The sequence below is a fragment of the Macaca thibetana genome, chromosome 16 (assembly GCF_024542745.1).
Source record: "Macaca thibetana thibetana isolate TM-01 chromosome 16, ASM2454274v1, whole genome shotgun sequence".
NCBI classification, from domain to species: domain Eukaryota; kingdom Metazoa; phylum Chordata; class Mammalia; order Primates; family Cercopithecidae; genus Macaca; species Macaca thibetana.
Genome location: NC_065593.1, coordinates 13,792,323 through 13,818,363, shown reverse-complemented (window position 1 = coordinate 13,818,363; position 26,041 = coordinate 13,792,323). Strand labels below are relative to the sequence as shown.

Here is a 26,041-nt window from a genome sequence, read left to right as displayed (position 1 = left end):
CATAAATACAGTATTCCCACTCTTATCTTACAACGCCCCCCACCGCCCACTCTCCACCTCACTAGCTCCCCAATCCCTGACCCTTTGAGGCCCCCAGTGATCTCGACTCCCCCTGGCCACAGACCCCCAGGGCATTGTGTTCACTGTACTCTGTGGGTAAGGATGGGTCCAGAAGACCCCACTTCAGGCACTAAGAGGGGCTGGACCTGGCGGCAGGAAGCCAAAGAGACTGGGCCTAGGCCAGGAGTTCCCAAATGTGAGGGGCGAGAAACAAGACAAGCTCCTCCCTTGAGAATTCCCTGTGGATTTTTAAAACAGATATTATTTTTATTATTATTGTGACAAAGTGTTGATAAATGGATATTAAATAGAATAAGTCATAGTCTCTCTCTTTATTGGGGCTCAGGGGACACTCCCAGGGTAGATGGGGGCCGTGGGAAGGGGGGCGTTACAGAGCGGCACAGCTGGAATTCCAGGATGATGTTCAGGCTTGGGAGCGGGGACCTCCATGCTTCCAACCCCCAGGTGGGAGCAGAGGTAGAAAGGCACACCGCCCAGGAAAAAATCAATCGTCCGCCCAAGGTACAGCAGAAGCGGCCTCCTTTCCCTAGGAGGCGGACTTCCTCCTCCGGGGGAATCCCTCCCTGGCTGGGAGGAGCAGGGGCCCTTCCTCTTGGTGGCCTCGGGACATTCAGCAGGTGCTGGCACAGGCCCTTGCTGGGAGGTGGGGTGGGCAGGAGCCAGCCTGGAGGAGGGGCTCAGAGTCAGCAAGCACACGGGAACCTGGAACCCTGTGTGCCAGGGAGGAATCCTGCAGTGGCCGGGGGGCTTGGGGCTGCTGCTTTGTCTCTTCGTCCAGAGCCTTATGTAAGAGCTTTTCTCGGGAAACAGGAAGTCCTGCTTGCCAAGTTCAGCACAGGGAGTAGTGCAGGCCTTATTCCAACACACCCGGCCCAGCCTTAACCCCAGAACTCAGCCAGTTTCTTGCTTCCGTGCCCCTGGTTCTCCTCCCTACCGAGCCCACCCCTCCTTTCCCACCTTCAGTCACCCCTAGTAAACTGCCCCAGTGATCTCTGCTGTGCCTGAGCCAGAGGGTCTTTCACCCTCGCCCTGACCCTGGACACTGCCCAGCTTGGCCCCCCATCCTGCTCCTGGCACCATGCCCTCTCGCCAGCCAACCTTCCCTCCCCCAACCCTGGGGCCGCCCTAGGGTTCCTGCGCACTGGCTGTTCCTCCTGGGTGTCACTGGCAGCCCCGTCCTTCCTAGAGGGACTGGAACCTAATTCTCCTGAGGCTGAGGGAGGGTGGAGGGTCTCAAGGCAACACTGGCCCCACGACGGAGTGCCAGGAGCACTAACAGTACCCTTAGCTTGCTTTCCTCCTCCCTCCTTTTTATTCTCAAGTTCCTTTTTATTTCTCCTTGCGTAACAACCTTCTTCCCTTCTGCACCACTGCCCGTACCCCTACCCGCCCCGCCACCTCCTTGTTACCCCACTCTTGAAGCCACAGCTGTTGGCAGGGTCCCCAGCTCATGCCAGCCTCATCTCTTTTCTCGCTAGCCCCCAAAGGGCCTCCAGGCAACATGGGGGTTCCGGTCAGAGAGCCGGCACTCTCAGTTGCCCTCTGGTTGAGTTGGGGTGCAGCTCTGGGGGCTGTGGCTTGTGCCATGGCTCTGCTGACCCAACAGACAGAGCTGCAGAGCCTCAGGAGAGAGGTGAGCCGGCTGCAGAGGACAGGAGGGCCCTCCCAGAAGGCAGAAGGGTATCCCTGGCAGAGTCTCCCGGAGCAGGTGAGTGAGGGGAGGAGGGTGTCTGGGAGAGAAGGATGGTTAGCACGGGGGGGGGTCTGTGGGCCTCCTGGTCTGCAAAGTTTCAAGGGGGTGCAAGAGAGGGTCTCCGGTTTGGAAGTCAGGGGCGCGGCCATTCCAGGAAAGGAAACTGTTAAAGGTTAATGCTTCTCATACCTAACAAATCCTGGAGGGCAGCCAGCACCAACACTCAGGTTACTGGGAAAAGGTGCATGAGAGATTTGAGGCATTTCGGGGGCAGGGGAGGGCTGGGAAGGAAGGCTGGCTGGGACTCTTGCATCTCAATCTAACCCTGATCCTCTTTCCATGAGCAGAGCTCCGATGCCCCGGAAGCCTGGGAGAATGGGGAGAGATCCCGGAAAAGGAGAGCAGTGCTCACCCAAAAACAGAAGAGTGAGGCTTCCAGGGTGCAGCAGGGGTGGGAGGTGTGCAGCAGCATGGGGATTGTAAGCCCGAGTCAGGGTGAGGGTGGAGGCTGCCAACAGCACAACGGGGAAAAGTGGACACGGCTGAGATTCCCTCCTTCTCTCCTCAGAGCAGCACTCCGTCCTGCACCTGGTTCCCATTAACGCCACCTCCAAGGGTTAGCACTATTTTAAATATGGCTTTGGGGAGGGGCAATAACCAGCAACTCTCGGGCTGGCACTTGGGCTCAAGGGGTTCTTATAGGTGAAAGGGGAAGAACCAAAAAGGATCTGAGAGTGCCAAGAAATCCTGACCGACACACTTCTCACCTCCAGATGACTCCGATGTGACCGAGGTGATGTGGCAACCAGCTCTTAGGCGTGGGAGAGGCCTACAGGCCCAAGGATATGGTGTCCGAATCCGGGATGCTGGAGTTTATCTGCTGTATAGCCAGGTAACCCCGCCACACTCTGAGCTTCACAAGGGGCCTCTTTGGCCCGATACTGAGGGTTCCTGACCCCTCTATTCATACCAAACCTAGCAGACCCTTCATTCTTCCCTCGTTATCGCTCCTGAGGCCTCCCAGAACTGAGCCAGGCCATCCTGTTTTCTTCAACATCTCCCTTTCCTGCCAGGTCCTGTTTCAAGACGTGACTTTCACCATGGGTCAGGTGGTGTCTCGAGAAGGCCAAGGAAAGCAAGAGACTCTATTTCGATGTATAAGAAGTATGCCCTCCCACCCGGACCGGGCCTACAACAGCTGCTATAGCGCAGGTGAGGGCCGTGTGGGCAGCCGAAAGCAGGACATCTCTGACAGGGGGTGCAGTGCAGGGAGCTACCAATTGGAGGGAGGCTGGAAACCTAAACAGAGGCGGACCTCTTCATTCTGAGGAGTGAAGTGAGTGCAGAATGCCTGGGTCCTTACAGGAGGTAGAGGAACGGTGGAGCTGGAAAGGCAGGGGGAAGCAGGGCATCTGGATGGCTGTGCTTCACTGCGAATCTACTTTCTCTCTTTTCTCAGGTGTCTTCCATTTACACCAAGGGGATATTCTAAGTGTCATAATTCCCCGGGCAAGGGCGAAACTTAACCTCTCTCCACATGGAACCTTCCTGGGGTTTGTGAAACTGTGATTGTGTTATAAAAAGTGGCTCCCAGCTTGGAAGACCAGGGTGGGTACATACTGGAGACAGCCAAGAGCTGAGTATATAAAGGAGAGGGAATGTGCAGGAACAGAGGCGCCTTCCTGGGTTTGGCTCCCGGTTCCTCACTTTTCCCTTTTCATTCCCACCCCCTAGACTTTGATTTTACGGATATCTTGCTTCTATCCCCCATGGAGCTCCGAATTCTTGCCTGTGTGTAGATGAGGGGCGGGGGACGGGCGCCAGGCATTGTCCAGACCTGGTCGGGGACCACTGGAAGCATCCGGAACAGCACCACCATCTAGCGGCCGCTCGAGGGAAGCACCTGCCGGTTGGCCGAAGTCCACGAAGCCGCCCTCTGCTAGGGAAAACCCCTGGTTCTCCATGCCACACCTCTCTCCAGGTGCCCTCTGCCTCTTCACCCCCACAAGAAGCCCTATCCTACGTCATTCTCTCCAAATATCGGACCCCAGTTTCCATCACTATCTCCAAAGATGTATCTATTATGCGCCCGTCTACAGGGGGTGCCCGACGAGGACGGTGCCTTCGCAGTCAAATTACTCTTCGGGTCCCAAGGTTTGGCTTTCATGCGCTCCATTGCCCCGGCGTGGCAGGCCATTCCAAGCCCTTCCGGGCTGGAACTGCTGTCGGGGGAGCCTCGGATGTATCGTACGCCCTGGTGTTGGTGTTGCCTCACTCCTCTGAGCTCTTCTTTCTGATCAAGCCCTGCTTAAAGTTAAATAAAAGAGAATGAATGATACCCCGGCTCCATTTCCCCCACTGCCTCGCCTCAGCCCGGTCCTCGTACGGGGATCTCCCGCCCTCCTGGCTCTCCTGTGGCGCGCCCCGCGCCGGACCAAGGTACTAGGGGCGCCGCTAGGGTCAGGCCGGCGAGAGCGCAGAAGACAGAGCGCGGCGCAAAAGGGAAAGTGGCTGGGACGCCACGCGCGGCCGGGAGGCAGATGTGCGCAGGCGCAGTCCTGTGTACCGCTGTGGGCGGGCCGGTCCCGTGGCGCCGGCGTCCTCGGGTAGGCGGGACTGGGCGCTTGGTGGCCGCGCCGGCGCTCTTCGCCGGGTGTGACGTACTAATCGTGCGCCGCCACTGCCGGTGGGCCCGGGGCTCGCGGGAGGGGAAGGAGGAGGAGGGGGGGAGGAGTGGCGGCGGCGGTGGCGCTGGTGGTGGCGGTGGTGCTGGTGGTGGCGGTGGCGGTGGCGGAGGTGGAGGTGGAAGCTGAAGCTGAAGCAGAGCCAGAGGCGGCGCGGCGGGGTGTTCGGCGGCGCGGCACGCGGCCCAGAAGCGTTGGAATCCTGAATTGAGACGGCTGCGCCTGAAGACAGCAGGAGTGGCGGGGCCGCCGCCGTCGCCGGAGAGATGAGCCGGGAAGCTTGAGGCCGGAGACGCCCGCCCTCGGGCCCGTCTGCCCGGCTTCCCCGCTCGCGGTGAGGACGCCCCCTCCCCTCCCCCCAGCCCTGCCTTGGCCTCTCCCATTCCTGGGCCTCGCTTCCACCCAACCGGGGCCCAGAGGCCCGCAAAAGGGCTTCTTAAGGCCCGTGTGCGCCCAGCCATCCAAGCCCGTGGCACCGGACTGGTGCCGGGTTGCATTCTGGTCCCCGAGGATGAAGTAGGAGGGGGCTGACCCAGCCTGGCTCGTGCGCCCCGTTCTGTCCCAGCGCCTTCATTCAGTTCCCTTTAAGTTTCCTTCAAAGTGCTTCCCCGTTCATCAGCCTCTGCCCCTGAACCATAGCCTTGGCATCCGCACCTGAGATGACCGCAGCCTTCCCACGCCCCCCGTTCATCCAGGGTGTTAGAGAACTCCCACTCCAGCCCACAGTTTCCACGTGCAAGTTGCATTCTCCTCAGTTACCACGGTTATCATGTCCCTGAGGAAAGAAATTGCCCTTATTGGGCCCTCAAAGGACAGCCCAGGTGGTATTAAAATAAAGACGTAGAACCAGGTATTGCTATTGGGTTTGGCCTGGGGATCTTAGAAATAAGATTTCTGAGGCCTGGTGCTTAGCCATTTTCCCTTGTCGCTGAACTGGGGAGAGATGATGGCACAGACCCTAAAGGGCCCCTTGTGGATTGCGTTAACTGGGAAGATCTTAAGTTTGAAGTTTTGCGTTTTTCTGCTTTTCTTTATTTGCATCTGAATCCAGAGGAGGCATGGCCAGGAAGAGAGGCAGGATCTGCGCTGGCGTGATGCTTAGATTTTGACATTCTTGATCTTTGTTTTTCAGGGTACTGGAAGATGAAAGAGACTATACAAGGGACCGGGTCCTGGGGGCCTGAGCCTCCTGGACCCGGCATACCCCCAGCTTACTCAAGTCCCAGGCGGGAGCGTCTTCGTTGGCCCCCACCTCCCAAACCCCGACTCAAGTCAGGTGGAGGGTTTGGGCCAGATCCTGGGTCAGGGACCACAGTGCCAGCCAGACGCCTCCCTGTCCCCCGACCCTCTTTTGATGCCTCAGCAAGTGAAGAAGAGGAGGAAGAGGAGGAGGAGGAGGATGAAGATGAAGAGGAGGAAGTGGCAGCTTGGAGGCTGCCCCCCAGATGGAGTCAGCTGGGAACCTCCCAGCGGCCCCGCCCTTCCCGCCCCACTCATCGAAAAACCTGCTCACAGCGCCGCCGTCGAGCCATGAGAGCCTTCCGGATGCTGCTCTACTCAAAAAGCACCTCGCTGACATTCCACTGGAAGCTTTGGGGGCGCCACCGGGGTCGGCGGCGGGGCCTCGCACACCCCAAGAACCATCTTTCACCCCAGGAAGGGGGTGCGACGCCACAGGTGCCATCCCCCTGTTGTCGTTTTGACTCTCCCCGGGGGCCACCTCCACCCCGGCTGGGTCTGCTAGGTGCTCTCATGGCTGAGGATGGGGTGAGAGGGTCTCCACCAGTGCCCTCTGGGCCCCCCATGGAGGAAGATGGACTCAGGTGGACTCCAAAGTCTCCTCTGGACCCTGACTCGGGTAAGGTGGGAAAGGGGTGTGAGGTGGGGATGGGGGGAAAGGGGTTAGGGAGGGATAAGAGCCTGGAGCACCAGGAGCCTGTTGCCATGGTGAGAGTTGGGCTTAGGGAAAGTAGGATGGCAGAGTGACAGCTCCAGAAGAGCTGCAGAATATCTCCATTAAGCCCCACTTTGAGCAGAAAGTAAGCTTGGGAGTGAGCCTGGCTGTTTCCCAGTCAGAACTAGGAAACAGATTCCCTAAGTAGGTATCCTGTGGTCTTGAGCGCAGATGCGAAAGGGGAGCTGTGGTTTAGAAAAATCCTGTCCACGCGAAATCCCTCCTCGGCCTGTCAGTATAAGAACCCCTGTGTGTACATCTCCAGAGAGCACCACTCCCACAGTGGTGGGATGGGATCTCTCCCGGTAGTGGAGTACATCATCTTACAGTTGTGAAATAATATTTCCCTTTCAGAGAACTCCAGCCAAACAATTTCAGGCTCTCTACGTCTTTATTACATATTCAACTATTCATTGAGCCATTACAATATGCTGGGTGCTGTGCTAGGTGTTTGGCATATAGTGGTGACAAATATCCCTGAAGTTTTCATGTCTAATTGCTAATCCTTTTTCTTTCTTCTGTCTATGAGTAGGAACTCTCTCCGTCCCTGTAGAATCTCTTGGACATGTTTATCTCATGCTTATGGGGTCCCTGTTTCTTGGAGTGGGATTGACATTGGTGGATTCTGCTTCAGTGTATCCTTCTCGCGGTCTTCTTTGCGTGCATGAGTTAACCGTGTGCATTCCATTGTCCTTTCCCCTAGGCCAATCTCTCATGCCCATTCCATTTCCCCTGCCTTATAGGCCTCCTTTCATGTACTCTGCCCAACGGTTTTGGGGGACCATCTGGGCCAGAAGGGGAGCGCAGCTTGGCACCCCCTGATGCCAGCATCCTCATCAGCAATGTGTGCAGCATCGGGGACCATGTGGCCCAGGAGCTTTTTCAGGGCTCAGATTTGGGCATGGCAGAAGAGGCAGAGAGGCCTGGGGAGAAAGCCGGCCAGCATAGCCCCCTGCGAGAGGAGCATGTGACCTGCGTACAGAGTAAGGAGCCCTTGGGCAACTAGCCTCTGCCTCCACCCACTCCTAAAGTAAAGTCTGGAGGCCTTACCCCTCCTCTCTCCCTTTCCACCAGGCATCTTGGACGAATTCCTTCAAACATATGGCAGCCTCATACCCCTCAGCACTGATGAGGTAGTGGAGAAATTGGAGGACATTTTCCAGCAGGAGTTTTCCACGCCTTCCAGGTGAGGCTTGAAAGCCCTCCTTCAAAGGAGGGCTGGGGCCTCAGGGACGTAGGGACGTAGAGAGAATACTGCTGCCTTTTCTCCCATAGGGCTGTACTTGGGGGAGGAGGAAGCTAGAGCTGAAGGGGAGGACTCTGCAGGCAAGGTGCCGAGTCCTTGGAAGCTGATGGGAGAGTCTTTACCTGGGACCCTGACATGTTCTACTTGAGTAGTCATGTTCTTCTTTCTGGGCAGTGGGCCTTTCGCGGGTCCTCAGAAGGACCCATCATGAGCCGAATAAAAGGGGGTCAGTTAGAATTTGTATTCTAGGGAGTAGTAGGTATTTCTGTGTGCCCCAGCTGCATCAACTTTTGTGTGACTCCACCCTTGGCCTACTCAGGAAGAGCCTGGTGTTGCAGCTGATCCAGTCATACCAGCGGATGCCAGGCAATGCCATGGTGAGGGGCTTCCGTGTGGCCTATAAGCGGCATGTGCTGACCATGGATGACTTGGGGACCTTGTATGGACAGAACTGGCTCAATGACCAGGTGAGAAAGGGTAGAGAAACAGGCCTGAGAGGGGATTCAGGGAGCAGGGTGTCTGGGGCCCTCTGCATGGGGGAGCCCTGTACCCATGCCGCACCCTCCATGGCAAGCTGCCTCCCATCTTCTCCCCAGGTGATGAACATGTATGGAGACCTGGTCATGGACACAGTCCCTGAAAAGGTAGGCCCAACCAGATAGGTCAGTACCCAGAAGAACTTCTGCAGTTTTAAGCAGCTTTTTAAGCTCCTTTCATCCTTTTCATTTTACATAGAGAGGGTCTCTGTTTCAGGGAGAGAGGTGGTAGTGGTAGTGTATTAATTTCAAATCTGTAATCTTGGCCCTGGATGTATCAGTTGTTTTCCTTTCTGCCGGTATTTAGTGTTTTTCCGTATGGCCAGCCCCAAGAATCGGGATGGGATCCTATTGTAAAACAAGGTTAAAAAAACAAAAAAGGCTGCCAGGCATGGTGGCTCGTGCCTGTAATCCCAGCACTTTCGGAGGCTAAGGCGGGCAGATCACCTGAGGTTGGGAGTTCAAGACCAGACTGACCAACATGGAGAAACCCTGTCTCTACTAAAAATATAAAATTAGCTGGGCATGGTGGCGCATGCCTGTAATCCCAGTTACTCAGGAGGCTGAGGGAGGAGAATTGCTTGAACCTGGGAGGCGGAGGTTGCGGTGAATCGAGCTCACGCCATTGCACTCCTGCCTGGGCAACAAGAGCAGAATTCTGTCTTAAAAAAAAAAAAAAAAAAGAAAAGACAACAAAACAAGTTTGGGTGTGGTGACTCATCCCCGTAATCCCAGCACTTTGGGAGGCCAAGGCAGAGGGATCACCTGAGGTCAGGAGTTCGAGACCAGCCTGGCCAACATGGTGAAACCTCGTCTCTGCTAAAAATACGAAAAAGTTAGCTGGGTGTAGTGGCGGGTGCCTGTAGTCTCAGCTACTCGGGAGGGTGAGGCGGGAGAATTGCTTGAACCCGGGAGGCGGAGGTTGCAGTGAGTCGAAATCATGCCACTGCACTCCAGCCTGGGCGACAGAGCAAGGCCCTGCCTCAAAAAAACAAAACAAAACAAAAAAAGCCTGGTTTGTTGACTCATGTCTATAATCTCAATGCTCTGGGAGGCTGATGCAGGCAGGCAGACAGATTGCTTGAGGCCAGGAGTTTGAGACCAACCTGGGCAACATAGTGAGACCCTGTCTCTACCAAAAAAAAGAAAAAAAACCCAAAAACCCAGAATTTGTTTTTACTGTCAGTGGACTGAGGAGGGGAGACTTAGTGGGAGAGTCTGAAGTCTTTTAATTCCATTGAGCTTTTTTGTGTCATTGGCACAGGTGCATTTCTTCAATAGTTTCTTCTATGATAAACTCCGTACCAAGGGTTATGATGGGGTGAAAAGGTGGACCAAAAACGTGAGTTTTGAATTGACATCTACTTGTGTAATGCCTTTGCCTCTAAAGAATGAGAGTCTTGTTTTCTATGAGCCCTTTCCCTGACTGTGTTCATTCAGTCTGTCAAAGATTAAACGTCTCCTGTGTGTGTAGGCACTAAAGATACAGTATTAAATAAGGAAAACTTGCCCTTGTGGAGTGAGAATACAGTTAAATTGCAGCTAGCGATAAGTGCTGTGGGCAGATCAAAACAGAGTAATGTGAGGCCGGGTGCAGTGGCTCACGCCTGTAATCCCGGCACTTTGGAAGGCCAACTTGGGTGGATCACCTGAGGTCAGGAGTTCGAGACTAGTCTGGCCGACATTGAGAAACCCTGTCTCTATTAAAAATACAAAAATTAGCCCTGTGTGGTGGCAGATGGCCTGTTAATAAGCCCAGCTATTCCGGGAGGCTGAGGCAGGAGAATTGCATCAACCTGGGAGGCAGAGGGTTGCAGTGAGCCGAGACCCCCCACCATTGCACTCCAGCCTGGGGCAACAAGAGCAAAACTGTCTCAAAAAAAAAAAAAAAAAAAAAAAAACCCAGAGTACTGGGAGTGTGGAAAGTGGGTACTTTAGATTGGGTGGTCTAGGAAGGCCTCTCATAGCTGAGACTTGAATGATGAGCAGCCAGCCATTTTCAGATATGGGAGAGGAGTGTTTAGGCAAAGGGACCAGCAAGTACACAAGACCCATAGTGAAAAGAACAGAGGGCTTGTGGGGGTGACCTGTGTAGTTGGCACAGAGTGAGCAAAGGGAGACCGATACAAAATTCGGTCAGAGTAGATCATGTAGGACATACGACATATACAGCAGGCTGAGGAGGGGTTGTATTGTGCGTATACTGAGAAGCCATTGAGTTTTCTGTTTTAAACTCCTGTTTCAATGATAGATTGAAAGGGGGGCAAGAACGGAAGCAGGAACAGAGCACAGTAGTCCAGGTGAGAAACTTGAACTGGAGTGCTAAAGGAAGAGAGAGAGAGTAGTTTTACGTAGGATACATTTTACAAGTAAAACCAGTAGGACTGACAGGCTCTGTGATACTGAGAGATACATATTTGGTCTCCTGACCAGGCTCCTGGCATTCCACTTGTAAAATCCTTGGAATCTCCAGTGATGTGTGTTTTGTATGCTGATGAGTTGATTCATGGCTAGCCCCTTTAGGTGGCTTCATGATTAGAGGGTTGGAACTTTCAGCTTCACCCCCACCAGCTTCCAGGGAGGGGAAAGGGGCCGAAGGTTAAAGCAATCACTCATGCCTAGTAGTGAAGCCTCTAAAAACCTGAAAGCGGCCGGGCGCGGTGGCTCAGGCCTGTAATCCCAGCACTTTTGGAGGCCGACGCGGGCAGATTGCAAGGTCAAGAGATTGAGACCAGCCTGGCCAACATGGTGAAACCCTGACTCTACTAAAAATATGAAAATTAGCTGGGCGTGGTGGTGGGTGCCTGTAGTCCCCAGGAGGCTGAGGCAGGAGAATCGCTTGAACCCCCGAGGCAGAGGTTGCAGTGAGCGGAGATAGTGCTGCTGCACTCCAGCCTGGGTGACAGAGTGAGACTCTTTCTCAAAAAAGAACGAAAAAAAAAAAAACCCCGAGAGGAGGAGTTTGGAGACATTCTAGATAACTGAAGGCATGGAGGTTCCCGCAGGATGGCCTCCAGGCCTCTTCCCAGTACCTTGCCCTGTGCATCTTTTCATGGCCTCTAGGCCTCTTCCCAGTACCTTGCCCTGTGCATCTTTTCATCTGTACTCTGTACTACCCTTTGTAATAAACTGGTAAATGTGTTTCCATGAGTTCTGTCAGCTGCTCTAGCAAATTAATCAAATTCAGGGAGGCGGTCATGGGAATGCTGATCTAACTAGTTGATGAGAAGCACAGATAAAAAAAACCTGGGGCTTAGGACTGACATCAGAATTGGGGGCAGCCTTGTGAGACTGAGCCCTAAACCTGTGACACATTATCTCCAGGTAGATAGCGTTGGAATTGAATTGGGGGATACCCAGCTGTGTCCACTGCAAAATTGCTTGCTTGGTCATTGGTGGAGAGAAAGCCCCACACACTTCTTGGTGACCACAGGTTACAGAAGTATTTTGTGTTGTGAGAGTATAGTAGGAAAGATTTGTTTTTTCCTCCACAGGTTGGATGTGGGAAACGAAGAAAAAGATAGAAGTGGAGGATGATGCCTAGGTTTTTGGCCTATGTAACGGGAAAAGTGGAAGAGGAACAGGTTGCGGGAGGAAAGTCAAGAGTTCTGTGGTTTCCCTGCCCTCCCATTCAAAGGCCAGGAAATTTCTACAGCTAGGCAGGATGATTGGCTCTAGCATTCCTTAATTTCAGTCCTCAAATTCAAGAGCTTACACCCTCAGGGATCTTCTTCCACTTCTCCCAGTAGAGGGAAGGGTGGTGACACACAGTGCAAAACGTGTTTGCCTTCTTCATACTGAGTTTGAGTCCCACTTCTGTCATTTCTTTCTTTTATGACCTTGTGCAAGTCACTACTTTCCAAGCTGCAATTTCCTCATCTCTTAGGTTGAATGTGAGAACTTCCTGGTAGGATTGTTATGAGCATTAACTGAGTGTTTACTTTGTGCTGTATGTTGTTCTAAGTGTATTATGAATATTCACTAGTTTAATCCTCATAACAAATGGATGAGGTGTAGGTACTACTATTTTCACTCTCTGGCAGATAAGGAAACTGAGGTATAGAAGATTATTAAGTAGGTTGCCCAGTCATAAGCCAGTAAATGGAGGAGCTGGATTTGAATTCTGGCAAGCTGCAGAATCCTGGGCCTGGGTTCTTAGCAGCTAAGTACTTCTCCCTTTAAAGTGTGAAAAGTGCCTGCCCATTATGGATTCTCAAGTGTTCGTTCTGCTGTCACCTCCATTGTCCGACCTTCCTCCCTTACCCCGAAGAGCCGAAACATGCAGATCCTGAGCTTGCCCACGATCTAGGGCCTGGGTCTTCTGTTCTTTCACTTGGCTCCCTTGCCTGTGTCTCTGTTCCTCTCTAGAACCTTCATGGCAAAAGGCAAGACTTCTGTGTGTTGTACCTGACCTGTGGCACTGTCTCTTTAGGTGGACATCTTCAATAAGGAGCTACTGCTAATCCCCATCCACCTGGAGGTGCATTGGTCCCTCATCTCTGTCGATGTGAGGCGACGCACCATCACCTATTTTGACTCGCAGCGTACCCTAAACCGCCGCTGCCCTAAGGTTTGAGGGGGTAGGAGAGAGATGGGCAAAACGTGGGGAGATGCAGTGGCAAGGCATTGCAGGAAGAAGGGTGGGCTTTGGGCCTTTGAGGGGCGACCTGGGCGTGATGTCTGCCACCACTACCCACCATACTGTGTTCATTTGGGAGATTCAGGGCATCACTTTCTCTCTCTCCCCACCCACGTAGCATATTGCCAAGTATCTGCAGGCAGAGGCGGTAAAGAAAGACCGACTGGATTTCCACCAGGGCTGGAAAGGTTACTTCAAAATGGTGAGTTTCCTGAGGAAGGGGTATAGGGTGTTGGTGGGGATAGTGGTAGAAGGCAGAAATTGAAGCCTTACCCCTGGGAGTCTCCATGTGAAGGGCCTGCCTTTTTTCTCTTCTCTAGAATGTGGCCAGGCAGAATAATGACAGTGACTGTGGTGCTTTTGTGTTGCAGGTAAGCAGATGATGGGGCCACCTCCTCTAGCTCTGAAGTCAGTTGGGTTAAAGGGTTGGGAGGCTGTTCTGTATCCCCTCATTTGGCTCATAGTTGTGGAGCAGGAAGTAATCTGTTTTAGAACACCAAGACCCTGGCTTCACTGGTCCTCTTCTGGGCTTCTTCATCCCACATTGGGACTGGGTGTCTGGTCTTGGGCCTCTGGCCTTGATAGAGCTCCCTGCTAACCTCCAACTCAGTGTATTTTCTCCATCTAAAACATTCTATCGTGTACCAAGTAGGAACATTAGCTTTAGAGTCAGGCTGTTTTTGAACCCCAGGCTATGGGACCCTGACTCCCTTTGTATGTGAAGTGGGCATGTTCTCTGAAAGATGGAGACACATCTAATATGAAATGTGTAGCACAGGTCCTGACACAGGGGGTTTCTCATGGCCTGCTTTGTTAACACCCAGTATTGCAAGCATCTGGCCCTGTCTCAGCCATTCAGCTTCACCCAGCAGGACATGCCCAAACTTCGTCGGCAGATCTACAAGGAGCTGTGTCACTGCAAACTCACTGTGTGAGCCTCGTACCCCAGACCCCAAGCCCATTAATGGGAAGGGGGACATAGGAGTCCCTTCCCAGGAAACTCCAGTCCCTTTCCCCTCTCGCCTCTTCCCACTCAGTTCCCTTTGGTTTTTCATATTTAAATGTTTCAATTTCTGTATTTTTTTTTCTTTGAGAGAATACCTGTTGATTTTTGATGGGCAGGGGGTGGCTACAGAAAAGCCCCTTTCTTCCTCTGTTTGCAGGGGAGTGTGGCCCTGTGGCCTGGGTGGAGCAGTCATCCTCCCCTTTCCCCGTGCAGGGAGCAGGAAATCAGTGCTGGGGGTGGTGGGTGGGCAATAGCATCACTGCCTGCCAGATCCTCAAACTTTTTTATATATATATATATATATATATAAATGCCACGGTCCTGCTCTGGTCAATAAAGGATCCTTTGTTGATACTTAAGTGGTGGTCTTCCTTAAAGGGCCTCAAATTAGTGGATGCTTAGCTCAGACCTTCCAGCCAGGCTCTTGAGACTAAAGGGGTCAGCTTTCCATCCCTGGCTCAGACACTGCCAACACCATGTCTTCACCCAAACAAATCCCCCAGATAGGAGCAGAGGGGAGGAAGGAGGGAAAGTAGGTATGCCTCAAGAATAAGGGCGTCCGAGAGGGAAGCTGGGGAACTGGACACAAGGGACTGGGGAGGGGACCAGCCAGGATTCATGATAGTACCCCAAAGCCCTTTACAGTTTTCTTTCATCCCTCCATCCTCCAGCCAGGGGAATCCTCCTGTCCCTAGGATATCGCTCTTGATTCCTTCATCCTTGGCACACGTCCAGGCGGTGTCGAATCCATCTTTGCTACAGGGGAAAACAAATTAACATTTGAGTCCAGTGGGGACCGGGAGCAGAAGTAAAGGGAAGTGATAACCCCCAGAGCCCGGAAGCCTCTGGAGGCTGAGACCTCGCCCCCCTTGCGTGATAGGGCCTACGGAGCCACATGACCAAGGCACTGTCGCCTCCGCACGTGTGAGAGTTCAGGGCCCCAAGATGGCTGCCAGGCCTCGAGGCCTGACTCCTGTATGTCACTTCCGTACCGGCGAGAAAGGCGGGCCCTCCAGCCAATGAGGCTGCGGGGCGGGCCTTCACCTTGATAGGCGTTCGAGTTATCCAATGGTGGCTGCATGCCAAAGCGCCTAGGAACTAACGTCACGCCGAGTTGCTGAGCGCCGGCAGGCGGGGCCGGGGCAGCCAAGCCAATGCGATGGCCGGGGCGGAGTCGGGCGCTCTATAAGTTGTCGATAGGCGGGCACTCCGCCCTAGTTTCTAAGGATCATGTCTGCGAGCCAGGATTCCCGGTAAGAAAGACATTTGCAAGAGATTGTGGCTGCTTACCTTTCCGCCCCCCTTCCGACAGGCCCGCTGGGGGTAGCTGAGAGGCCCAGCAGGGTTGCGGGGGAAACCGAGCCGGGGGGGAGGTCCGACCTGGGGGGGCGAGGGGGAAGATCCACGCGCCTCCGCGGCCACCAGGGTCGAAGCGGAGGGCAGGGACAGCCCGGCTAGGGTCAGGCTTGCGAAGTTTGTTACGAGCCTTGACCCGAGGCGGTGCCGTGCGCGAAGCCCCGGCGCTGAGTGGCGAGACTGGGTGGCTACCTGGCGTGGGAAAGAAAGGTGGAGGCGGCCGCCACTGTGTGTGGCCCAGAGCCGGCAGGTCCGGTTGTCTCCCTGTGCCGGGGGAGGGACGGCGCGCGGGGTTCCGGAGGATTCTGACGGTACCACTCGCGAGAGGCGGGGGTGCCTGGTCCTCAGATCCAGTCACATCGTCGCGGCTAAAACACGGGTCGGGGAGAAGAAACCGGCCGTTCAGTGTGCTGGTTTTCTTGACGGCCAGGACTGAGCCTAACCCCGAGGAGCGGCCGCGTGAGGCACCAGGAGCCCACCCGGCGCCGGGCGGGCGGGTCCATTTTGCCGCACAAGCCGGGCTATTGGCAAACTGCGGATGGGCAGGTCCACTTTACTTCGGGGGTGAGCGGCCTGAGGTACGGGAGGGCGACGCTACTTCGCGACGGGGGCGGGCGGGAGGTGGATTGTTCCATGGAGGGGTGGGAGACGCCGCCGGGTGGTCGAGGGAGCGAGCACATGGTGGCTTGAGGCGTTCCCCTCCCCCAGTCTGCTTCGCTTCTAAGTGTTGTGCAATCTCCCCCTTTGCTAGCTCGGCTTGGGCTCATTGTGCGCGAGGCCGCCACCGCCCGCGGCCTCCCACATCCGGGCAACGCGAAGGGGGGGTTCGGCTGGAGGGAGTGGGGGAGGGCGCGGGCGGGATGACGTGGGGGGAAGGGGATGTCCTACCCTCCGATCTGGGAGGTGAAGGGCGGGACTTCCGGCGCGCTGGTGCTGTGGTGGGAGGTGCACGCGCTGGGGCTTTAAGCGGCTGGGTCGGGCCCACGTGGACCTGGCGGCAAGCACCACCTCTGGGCGCCGTGAGCGCAGCGGCACGCCTGCCAGCCTGTCTTCAGAAAGGGTCCCCCTTATGTCGGGGGTTGCCTGGCCTGAGCCGCTGCCTGCATGGGGCAAAGGCCTCACGCAGTTTTATAGATACTCCTCCTCTGGGTACCTTTTGGGAAACGGTGGGAGTTGGATCTGGAAGAGCAGGTTGATGGCATCATGCAGGCCACTCCTGACACAGCCCGGTTGTCAGGATTTCTGAGTGCTTCGGTCTGGCAGGGGACAAAATTTGTGCTTTAAACCAACAGATCCAGAGACAATGGCCCCGATGGGATGGAGCCTGAAGGCGTCATCGAGGTGAGACTGGACAAATGAAATTGTGTCCTCCCCCATTACAACTCTCAGCCTTACAGCTGTATAGAGTTAGAGTGGCATCTTAGATTGATTTCCCAGCCCATCTAGAAGCAGCTGGTTTCCCTAAAGGGAGGAGGGGTTGTAAGCTTTGAGGCTTTGGTTAGTAGGCGCCAAATCCTGTTCGCTCTGGGACTACAGCTCAGCCTCACCTTTTCCACGACTCAAACTTTAATTTCTTTGCATCCCATAGAGTAACTGGAATGAGATTGTTGACAGCTTTGATGACATGAACCTTTCAGAGTCTCTTCTCCGTGGCATCTACGCCTATGGTTTTGAGAAGCCGTCTGCCATCCAGCAGCGAGCCATTCTACCTTGTATCAAGGGTGAGAACTCTCAGTACCAGAAGACATTCTGGACTGTCCCTGACCTGGGTAGAGTGGCATCTGGTTGGTGGTGCCCATCTCATATCAGCCAGGGACAAAGCAACTCCTTGTTCATCCCAGCTTGGCTTCTGATCTGTGCCCATGCCTGGTTCATGCCTTGGACACATACGTTTCCTTTAAAGAGGTGGTATTGTAGCCAGCTTACACTTGTCTCTGCAGCCATAGTTCTAGTCCAGCTTGGTGTGCAACACTAGACGAGTTAATAACTGGTCCTTGTTTCTATCTGGTTCTCATTGTGTAACTGTGTTGACTGGTAAGGTAGTTTGTGAGCCATGAAATGCTTGGTTCATTGGTTGCTTATTGGTCTCATTCACCTACGACTTGAATATCCCAAAGTGTATACTCTTTACCACATTTAACTCCTAATTTGTTTGTTTAGGTTACGATGTGATCGCTCAAGCCCAATCTGGGACTGGGAAAACGGCCACATTTGCCATATCAATTCTGCAGCAGATCGAATTAGATCTAAAAGCCACCCAGGCCTTGGTCCTGGCACCCACTCGAGAATTGGCTCAGCAGGTAAGAGTGGTTTCTGTTCCCTCCTTAAAGGCTGATTTAGGGATGATGGGCATAATCCAAGGACCAGAGAAGTGTTCTCTGATCACCACCTTGGGAGGAAGAGAGATGGGTGCCCTAACGCTCTCGAGACCTGCTGGGTTAATTAGAAGCTATTTCTTACCCAAATGTAACCATCACTTCCTCCACCCATTTCCTGAGTCAAATGGGAAGGCTCTTGGGTGAAGCCTGGCTGGCTGGGCAAGTTTGGTGGCTGTGTTCTGAATAAGCACCATCACCATGGGCTAAGAGACACCTCAGTGGTGGGGGTGCTATTATGGTAGTCAGAGCAGATGGACAGTGGACAGTTGTGTTGTTTGGTTTTTTATGTTTGGTTTTTTTTTTTTTTTTTTTGGGAGACAAGAGTCTGTGTCACTCAGGCTGGAGTGTAGTGGTGCTATCTCAGCTTACTGCAAGCTCCGCCTCCCGGGTTTACTCCATTCTCCTGCCCTCAGCCTCCCAAGTAGCTGGGACTACAGGCGTCTGCCACCATGCCCAGCTAATTTTTTTGTATCTTTTAGTAGAGATGGGGTTTCACCATGTTAGCCAGGATGGTCTCGGTCTCCCAACCTCATGATCCACCCGCCTCAGCCTCCCAAAGTGCTGGGATTACAGGTGTGAGCCACCACGCCCAGCCGGACAGTCCTTTTTTCACCTTGGCTTAATGCCTAGAGCTGTTTCATGCCGGGGGCACACACAATTCTAATGCTGGACTTTTTCTGGGTCATGCTGCGACACTCATCTCAACTAGAGTATTGAGGCTCAGAGCATGTTTTTTAAATGTTCTGTGGCAGGTGCAGTGATTATTCTGGGTGTGGATAATGTAAGAAGTTACAGCAGAGCTCCATTCTAAGGCACTTGGCTCTCAGTTTTCTCAGAGTGAACATGGCTCGTAGCTTTTGGTCCTCTGGTAGGAGTACAATAGGACATGGATATGCATCACCTGTTCTATAAAACTGGTTGCTGGGCCGGGCGCGGTGGCTCAAGCCTGTAATCCCAGCACTTTGGGAGGCCGAGGCGGGCGGATCACAAGGTCACGAGATCGAGACCACAGTGAAACCCTGTCTCTACTAAAAATACAAAAAATTAGCCGGGCACGGTGGCGGGCGCCTGTAGTCCCAGCTACTCAGGAGGCTGAGGCAGGAGAATGGCGGGAACCCGGGAGGCGGAGCTTGCAGTGAGCCGAGATCGCGCCACTGCACTCCAGCCTGGGCAACAGCGTGAGACTCCGTCTCAAAAAAAAAAATAAATAAATAAAAATAAAATAAAACTGGTTGCTGGCCGGGCGCGGTGGCTCACTTGTGTAATCCCAACACTTTGGGAGGCTGAGGCAGGCAGACCACTTGAGATCAGGAGTTGGAGACCAGCCTGGCCAACATAGTGAAACCCTATCTCTACTAGAAATATAAAAACTAGCCGGGCGTAGTGGCATGTGCCTGTTATCCCAGCTACTTGGGGGAGGCTCAGGCAGGAGAATTTAACCCAGGAGGCGGAGGCTGCAGTGAGCCGAGATTGTGCCATTGCACTCCAGCCTGGGCGATGAGCAAAGCTCTGTTTCAAAAAAAACAAAACAAAACTGGTTGCTGCATGACGAGGCCGTTGGTCAAATTAGCTTTCAGAAAGTTACGGGTTCTAAACATCTAGAGTAAGAAACTGAATTATCTGAGCGGCCTTACTGTGAATCACTGTACACTCAGGAACCAGACTGAGTTGAAATCCTGTCTTTGCCACCTATTGACAGCACGATCTTAAGTGGATTTTAGCCTCTGCCTGTTTCTCAGCTGAATGTGAGTGTAATAATAGTGCATGCCCCAAAGTTGTTGGTTAGGAATAAATACATGAAAAACATTTAAGAATGGTGCCGGCCGGGCGCGGTGGCTCACGCCTGTAATCCCTGCACTTTGGGAGGCCGAGGCGGGCGGATCACGAGGTCAGGAGATGGAGACCATCCTGGCTAACAGGGTGAAACCCCGTCTCTACTAAAATACAAAAAATTAGCTGGGCGCGGTGGCGGGCGCCTGTAGTCCCAGCTACTTGGGAGGCTGAGGCAGGAGAATGGCGCGAACCCGGGAGGCGGAGCTTGCAGTGAGCCGAGATGGTGCCACTGCACTCCAGCCTGGGCGACAGAGTGAAGACTCCGCCTAAAAAAAAAAAAAAAGAATGGTGCCTGGCACAGCTGTAGCTAATATGTGAGCACCTATCTTTCTCTGTGCTCAGATACAGAAGGTGGTCATGGCACTAGGAGACTACATGGGTGCCTCCTGTCATGCCTGTATTGGGGGCACCAACGTGCGTGCTGAGGTGCAGAAACTGCAGATGGAAGCCCCCCACATAATCGTGGGGACCCCTGGCCGAGTGTTTGATATGCTTAACCGGAGATACCTGTGTGAGTAATTCTGTTCTCCAACCCCTGGGTCACTTCGCTCCTGTGCATGCTTTCCAGTCTTTCAGTGTAAGCCAAAGTCATTCCCACAGATGCTGGTTTCCCTCTGGGGAAGAGCTGCTCTGTGATGGAGCCCATGCGTGTCATCTGAGCCTCTGGCTTCCCTGCCAGTGCAGCCCAGGCAGTGTCCTACTTCCCAGGGCTGTTTTCTGGCTTGGCGGGAACGTCCTGGGCAAAGGATCAGTCTTTGTACTCTGAGAGCAGACTACTCGGCCCCTCTCTGTTTTTTATCAACAAAGTTGGATACATCTCTCCTACATTTCCCTGATTATATGCTATATATTGGTTTTTTTTTCCTTCTCTAGCTCCCAAATACATCAAGATGTTTGTACTGGACGAAGCTGACGAAATGTTAAGCCGTGGATTCAAGGACCAGATCTATGACATATTCCAAAAGCTCAACAGCAACACCCAGGTGAGGGCGGCCTTGCTTGAATCGTTAATGATTCTGGAAGAAAAATATCAAGTGCCAGGGGAACCAAACTCTGGATTCTTGTCCTGAGCCTTTTTATGCATCCACTTCAGTTTTAGGTGTGGCTAGGGAAGGGAGCAGACCTTGGGAAGGATCCACTGCTCTAAGGCTGGCCTTTTTTTCCACTAGGTAGTTTTGCTGTCAGCTACAATGCCTTCTGATGTGCTTGAGGTGACCAAGAAGTTCATGAGGGACCCCATTCGGATTCTTGTCAAGAAGGAAGAGTTGACCCTGGAGGGTATCCGCCAATTCTACATCAACGTGGAACGAGAGGTGGGGCCCAGTGCAGGAGGCGGGCCTGGTAGTGAGTTGTTGGGTATAGCCCCTGACTGATTTTTGTCCCCTCACCTGCAGGAGTGGAAGCTGGACACACTATGTGACTTGTATGAAACGCTGACCATCACCCAGGCAGTCATCTTCATCAACACCCGGAGGAAGGTGGACTGGCTCACCGAGAAGATGCATGCTCGAGATTTCACTGTCTCTGCCATGGTGTGTTTGCCTGCTGCCAGCCCCTTGTGGGTCTGCCGGTCAGAAGTGTCCTACTTGAAGCCAGGGTTCCTGGAACCTATGTGCCTACCTGGTTTGTTTTCTCTTCTAGCATGGAGATATGGACCAAAAGGAACGAGACGTGATCATGAGGGAGTTTCGTTCTGGCTCTAGCAGAGTTTTGATTACCACTGACCTGCTGGTGAGTAGAGGGAATTGACAGGAAAGGCAGAAGGGAGGATCCAAGGTGATTCCTGATCCAAGGTGATTCCCTCTCCAAGGGGACATCCAGTGCCCCTCTCAGGAAAGTAGCAGCTTGGAATAGAATCTGGCATGCCTAAGGCCTTTGAGGAACAGGGATGCTTATTTCCTCCGCCTTCCTTGGCTGCCTACATGGATGCCTGAGTGTCTCTTCGGGATGGTGTTCTCTCATGCACATGCTGAAGAGTTGTCTTTCTTGATGTAGGCCAGAGGCATTGATGTGCAGCAGGTTTCTTTAGTCATCAACTATGACCTTCCCACCAACAGGGAAAACTATATCCACAGGTAAGAGTAGATCTGGAACACTCTTCCACCCCCTCACGCCTGGCCCTCCCTGGGCTAAAGTTCCTGATGTTCCTCATCCCTTTCCTTGTTTTCCAGAATCGGTCGAGGTGGACGGTTTGGCCGTAAAGGTGTGGCTATTAACATGGTGACAGAAGAAGACAAGAGGACTCTTCGAGACATCGAGACCTTCTATAACACCTCCATTGAGGAAATGCCCCTCAATGTTGCCGACCTCATCTGAGGGGTTGTCCTGCCACCCAGCCCCAGCCAGGGCTCAATCTCGGGGGGCTGAGGAGCAGCAGGAGGGGGGAGGGAAGGGAGCCAAGGGATGGACATCTTGTCATTTTTTTTCTTTGAATAAATGTCACTTTTTGAGGCAAAAAAAGAAGGAACCGTGAACATTTTAGACACCCTTTTCTTTGGGGTAGGCTCTTGCCCCAGGCGCCGGCTCTTCTCCCAAAAAAACACTAATCCATTTCCCTAACCTAGTAACCTCCAGATCCCAGAGGCTCTCCTCACCTCAGCTGAGCTCCTTTGAAAGTGATTCAGGGGACTACGTCACTCAGCCTCATTTGCTGGACCAAATCTGGAGGGAGAACCCCTAAAACCCCTGAGTGAGGTTGCCCAGGGGGTTGTCCCCAGGTGGGGGGAAGCAGGGGAGAGAAAATGGTAGCCATTTTTACATTGTTTTGTATAGTATTTATTGATTCAGGAAACAAACACAAAATTCTGAATAAAATGACTTGGAAACTGCCTGTTTGGGCTTCTCATTTCTTACCTCCCCTTCCCTCTCCCACCTGCTACTGGGTGCATCTCTGCTCCCCCCTTCGCCAGCAGATAGTTACCTTTGGGCTGTGTTGCTTTCTTGTCACCATCTAAGAGTTCCCAGACACTGGAAAGCCATGTTCTCGGCTCTGAGAACGGTGATGCTGACTGGAGTGCTGCCCCTCTGTAAAAGGCTGGGTGTGGATGATCACAAGCCCCTCACGTGCCTCAGCCAAGAGGAAGTACAGGGGTCAGCCCCGAGGTCCAGGGGAAAGGGGAGTGGAGACACTGATTTCCCTACCACTGAGGGAGGGGCCTGGGTCTCAGCTGTTCCCATAGCCACCTGCCACAACTGCCAAGCAAGTTTTGCTGAGTTTCACACATGGATCCCTATGGATCAACTGCCCTAGGACTCCCTTTCATGTACCCATGTGACCCTGTTGACTTTGCCCTGATGAAGCAGGGGCCAACAGTGCCCTACCTTAATTACAAAAACTAATGACTAAGAGAGAGATGGCTAGAGCTGAGGCCCCTGAGTCAGGCTGTGGGTGGGATCATCTCCAGTACAGGAAGTGAGACTTTCATTTCCTCCTTTCCAAGAGAGGGCTGAGGGAGTAGAGCTGAGCAACTGGTGCAGACAGCCTCGCTGGACTCGGTGTGAGGTAGTTCAGCCATGAGGCTGGCTGTGCTTTTCTTGGGGGCCCTGCTGGGGCTACTCGCAGGTAAGGAGAAAGGAGGCTGAGGGGAGGGGGCCCCTGGGAGGGAGCTGCCCCTGGGTGGCTAACCATCTCCTCTCTGCCAAAAGCCCAGGGGACAGGGAATGACTGTCCTCACAAAAAATCGGCCACTCTGCTGCCATCCTTCACGGTGACACCCACGGCTACGGAGAGCACTGGAACAACCAGCCACAGGACTACCAAGAGCCACAAAACCACCACTCACAGGACAACCACCACAGGCACCACCAGCCACAGACCCACAACTGCCACGCACAACCCCACCACCACCAGCCACAGAAACGCCACGGTTCATCCAACAAGCAACAGCACTGCCACCAGCCAGGGACCCTCAACTGCCACTCACAGGCCTGCCACCACTAGTCATGGAAATGCCACAGTTCATCCAACAAGCAACAGCACTGCCACCAGCCCAGGACTCACCAGTTCTGCCCACCCAGGACCACCTCCGCCCTCTCCGAGTCCTAGCCCGGCCTCCAAGGAGACCATTGGAGACTACATGTGGACCAATGGTTCCCAGCCCTGTGTCCACCTCCAAGCCCAGATTCAGATTCGAGTCATGTACACAACCCAGGGTGGAGGAGAGGTAAAGCTAAAAATGGGTACGAGAGGGGAGGGAGGCAGGACTGGCTATAGGCTCAGAGGGAAGAAGGAAGACAGGATGGGGAATATTGGCTGGCATCGCATGCAATCTTGTGACCTTCTGATCTTTAACTTCCGCAGGCCTGGGGCATCTCTGTACTGAACCCCAACAAAACCAAGGTCCAGGGGAGCTGTGAGGGTGCCCATCCCCACCTGCTTCTCTCATTCCCCTATGGACACCTCAGCTTTGGATTCATGCAGGTATAGCCATGACCTCAGTCTCACCCCTCACTCAGCCTCCCGGCGCCCCACCCCTCCCAATCCTGCACCCTACCCCTTCCTCTGTGAAGAGGGATGCCACCTGCTTTCCTGTTTGCCCCACAGGACCTCCAGCAGAGGGTTGTCTACCTGAGCTACATGGCGGTGGAGTACAATGTGTCTTTCCCCCACGCAGCACGTAAGTAACCTCCTTCCCTTTCTCATTGCTACCACTAGACACCAGGGTTCCTGAAAGAACTAAGCTGGGGCCAGGGAGGTGGACAGGATCTAACCCTTCCTCACTCCTCCAGAGTGGACATTCTCGGCTCAGAATGCATCCCTTCGAGATCTCCAAGCACCCCTGGGCCAGAGCTTCAGTTGCAGCAACTCAAGCATCATTCTTTCACCAGCTGTCCACCTCGACCTGCTCTCCCTGAGGCTCCAGGCTGCTCAGCTGCCCCACACAGGGGTCTTTGGGCAAAGTAAGACCTACCTACTCCTTCCCTCCTAGAATCCTCCCACTACACTGAAAACCCCTTCCCCAGGCCCATAAGCCACTCATCTCTCTTCTTAACCCCCCAAATCTCCTCCCTCTCCCAGCTTGTCATGGCTATAGGGCAGCTGTCCTCCCATCCTCTACAAGATTCTGCCAGTTTCCCCCTTTGGTCACCGCTGAGTCACTGCGGTGAGCTCCTCACCAATCTCCTACTCCCTAGCATCCCCCCATTCCCTCCTCCCACCTTCATCCCAACCACCATGTCACTGTAATACCTACCTGCCCTATCCTTCCGCCAGGTTTCTCCTGCCCCAGTGACCGGTCCATCTTGCTGCCTCTCATCATCGGCCTGGTTCTTCTTGGCCTCCTTGCCCTGGTGCTTATTGCCTTCTGCATCGTCCGGAGACGCCCATCCGCCTACCAGGCCCTCTGAGCATTTGCTTCAAACCCCAGGGCACTGAGGGGGTTGGGGTGTGGTGGGGGGGTCCCTTATTTCCTTGACATGCAACTGTCTCAAAGACAAAGTTATTTTCCTTCCCTTTCTTGAAGAACTAAAATAGAGCCGGGCGCGATGGCTCATGCCTGTAATCCCAGCACTTTGGGAGGCTGAGGCAGGCAGATCACTGGAGGTCAGGAGTTTAAAGACCAGCCTGGCCAACATGGTGAAACCCCATCTCTACTAAAAATACAAAAAATTAGCCGGGTGTGGTGGCATAATCCCAGCTGGCCTGTAATCCCAACTCCTTGGGAGGCTGAGGCAGAATTGCCTGAACCCAGGACGTGGAGGTTGCAGTGAGCCGACATCGTGCCACTGAGCCAAGATCGCACCACTGCACTCCAGACTGGACGACAGAGCCAGACTATCTCAAATAAATAAATAAGAGATAATGCAGTTGGGAGGAGGGAGGGGAGAGAGTTTTATTAAATGTGACGAACTGTCCCCCCAAGAGGAGAGTAGCAAAATATATGCGTATGTTTGACTTGGGGTTTTCCTTGTCCTGCCAGGATTAAAAGCCATGAGTTTCTTGTCACATGCCTTTCTGTGCTTTCCATGGCTGGGTCTCAGCGAGCCGGAAGCAGCTGCTGAGGAGGGATGAAAATGTCAATGTGTGACGATGCCTCATGGGTTTACCCCCCAAAGCCTGGCACAGCTGATGTTGGATCTGCCGTGCCTCCCTTCCTTCCTCCTCTTGGGGCCACTGGCTGCTCCAGTACCCCATCGCTGGCAAGCCGGTAGAGCCATTCGCCCCTGCAGCCTTCCTCCTGACCCTCCTACAGTTTCAGATGCAGCAGACAGACAAAGCCAGGAGTGCGAGGCTGTGGAATTTCATTCCCAAAGGCAGCGCCAGTGGCTCCTGAGCAATGAGAATGTCCTGTCCTGTCCACCGTATTTAGGGCCAGCTGAAGAGCCGATTAAACCCTCGCAGCAAGCACCTGGGATGCTCCTATCCCACCTGCAAGGGGTTGAATCAAGCAGGAGCAGTAGGTACTCTGACCTCCACTGGCGGCTCCTGGGAACAGCATGCCCCTTACACAGGGCCACCCGCCAAGTCTAACTTCATGCCCCCAGTATTTGAGGTGAGGCGAGTCATTCTCAGGACAGCCAAGGTCCCGATTCTAGAAAGGGCCTCCCAGATGGCCACAGCCTGCACCACAAGTGAGCGCCAGTCCCACCCTTTACAGTAGGCTGTGGCGCAATCCCTGGGAGCCAGGATGAGCAGC

At 53.8% G+C, this 26,041-nt stretch overlaps 4 protein-coding genes and 3 non-coding genes across 11 annotated transcripts; all 7 read left to right on the top strand.

Annotated features, from left to right (window-relative positions):
- The first annotated feature begins 2 nt into the window (after positions 1-2).
- TNFSF13 (TNF superfamily member 13) lies at positions 3-4,112 on the top strand. 4 transcript variants are annotated; one of them, XM_050765442.1, is made up of 7 exons: positions 3-1,789; positions 2,122-2,200; positions 2,343-2,390; positions 2,548-2,666; positions 2,848-2,986; positions 3,234-3,327; positions 3,509-4,112. In XM_050765442.1, exons 1-7 carry the CDS (start codon positions 1,532-1,534, stop codon positions 3,513-3,515), a joined length of 744 nt encoding a protein of 247 aa, XP_050621399.1. In that variant the 5' UTR covers positions 3-1,531; the 3' UTR covers positions 3,516-4,112. The 4 variants fall into 4 exon arrangements, with proteins under 4 accessions (XP_050621399.1, XP_050621398.1, XP_050621397.1 ...); XM_050765441.1 differs by having other exon boundaries at positions 3,234-3,382; XM_050765440.1 differs by having other exon boundaries at positions 3,234-4,112.
- A 273-nt stretch (positions 4,113-4,385) lies between these two features.
- SENP3 (SUMO specific peptidase 3) lies at positions 4,386-14,194 on the top strand. Its single transcript, XM_050765328.1, has 11 exons — positions 4,386-4,792; positions 5,591-6,316; positions 7,156-7,395; positions 7,487-7,598; positions 7,978-8,125; positions 8,255-8,302; positions 9,459-9,536; positions 12,627-12,764; positions 12,952-13,035; positions 13,154-13,204; positions 13,658-14,194. The coding sequence occupies exons 2-11, from the start codon at positions 5,602-5,604 to the stop codon at positions 13,766-13,768; spliced, it is 1,725 nt and encodes a 574-aa protein (XP_050621285.1). The 5' UTR covers positions 4,386-4,792; positions 5,591-5,601; the 3' UTR covers positions 13,769-14,194.
- On the top strand, positions 5,628-25,350 carry CD68 (CD68 molecule). Its single transcript, XM_050765374.1, has 7 exons — positions 5,628-5,637; positions 22,857-22,968; positions 23,052-23,569; positions 23,707-23,826; positions 23,950-24,022; positions 24,135-24,305; positions 24,619-25,350. Exons 2-7 carry the CDS (start codon positions 22,920-22,922, stop codon positions 24,750-24,752), a joined length of 1,065 nt encoding a protein of 354 aa, XP_050621331.1. The 5' UTR covers positions 5,628-5,637; positions 22,857-22,919; the 3' UTR covers positions 24,753-25,350.
- EIF4A1 (eukaryotic translation initiation factor 4A1) lies at positions 14,933-22,236 on the top strand. Of its 2 annotated transcripts, none has more exons than XM_050765366.1 (11): positions 14,933-15,092; positions 16,488-16,536; positions 16,784-16,916; positions 17,356-17,495; positions 19,749-19,917; positions 20,280-20,389; positions 20,576-20,719; positions 20,801-20,938; positions 21,048-21,137; positions 21,402-21,481; positions 21,578-22,236. In XM_050765366.1, the coding sequence occupies exons 1-11, from the start codon at positions 15,070-15,072 to the stop codon at positions 21,720-21,722; spliced, it is 1,221 nt and encodes a 406-aa protein (XP_050621323.1). In that variant the 5' UTR covers positions 14,933-15,069; the 3' UTR covers positions 21,723-22,236. The 2 variants fall into 2 exon arrangements, with proteins under 2 accessions (XP_050621323.1, XP_050621324.1); XM_050765367.1 differs by lacking the exon at positions 14,933-15,092 and adding an exon at positions 15,218-15,773.
- On the top strand, positions 16,951-17,085 carry LOC126940049 (small nucleolar RNA SNORA48). The gene has a single exon (XR_007720574.1). It is a non-coding gene; the product is annotated as a small nucleolar RNA SNORA48 (small nucleolar RNA).
- On the top strand, positions 20,034-20,176 carry LOC126940082 (small nucleolar RNA SNORD10). The gene has a single exon (XR_007720599.1). It is a non-coding gene; the product is annotated as a small nucleolar RNA SNORD10 (small nucleolar RNA).
- On the top strand, positions 21,193-21,332 carry LOC126940035 (small nucleolar RNA SNORA67). Its single transcript, XR_007720560.1, has one exon. It is a non-coding gene; the product is annotated as a small nucleolar RNA SNORA67 (small nucleolar RNA).
- Positions 25,351-26,041: the final 691 nt, after the last annotated feature.

Excerpts from the sequence above, each read along its gene's own strand:
- CD68 (XM_050765374.1), top strand. The coding sequence starts at position 22,920 with ATGAGGCTGGCTGTGCTTTTCTTGGGGGCCCTGCTGGGGCTACTCGCA. Across the intron at positions 23,827-23,949 it reads TCAGCTTTGGATTCATGCAG|GACCTCCAGCAGAGGGTTGT; the intron begins GTATAGCCATGA and ends TTTGCCCCACAG. Across the intron at positions 24,023-24,134 it reads GTCTTTCCCCCACGCAGCAC|AGTGGACATTCTCGGCTCAG; the intron begins GTAAGTAACCTC and ends TCACTCCTCCAG.
- TNFSF13 (XM_050765441.1), top strand. The coding sequence starts at position 1,532 with ATGCCAGCCTCATCTCTTTTCTCGCTAGCCCCCAAAGGGCCTCCAGGC. Across the intron at positions 2,201-2,342 it reads GCTCACCCAAAAACAGAAGA|AGCAGCACTCCGTCCTGCAC; the intron begins GTGAGGCTTCCA and ends TTCTCTCCTCAG. Across the intron at positions 2,987-3,233 it reads CAACAGCTGCTATAGCGCAG|GTGTCTTCCATTTACACCAA; the intron begins GTGAGGGCCGTG and ends CTCTTTTCTCAG.
- SENP3 (XM_050765328.1), top strand. The coding sequence starts at position 5,602 with ATGAAAGAGACTATACAAGGGACCGGGTCCTGGGGGCCTGAGCCTCCT. Across the intron at positions 7,599-7,977 it reads GAGTTTTCCACGCCTTCCAG|GAAGAGCCTGGTGTTGCAGC; the intron begins GTGAGGCTTGAA and ends TGGCCTACTCAG. Across the intron at positions 13,036-13,153 it reads GGAAAGGTTACTTCAAAATG|AATGTGGCCAGGCAGAATAA; the intron begins GTGAGTTTCCTG and ends TCTCTTCTCTAG.
- EIF4A1 (XM_050765366.1), top strand. The coding sequence starts at position 15,070 with ATGTCTGCGAGCCAGGATTCCCG. Across the intron at positions 16,537-16,783 it reads AGCCTGAAGGCGTCATCGAG|AGTAACTGGAATGAGATTGT; the intron begins GTGAGACTGGAC and ends TGCATCCCATAG. Across the intron at positions 20,939-21,047 it reads ATTTCACTGTCTCTGCCATG|CATGGAGATATGGACCAAAA; the intron begins GTGTGTTTGCCT and ends TTTCTCTTCTAG.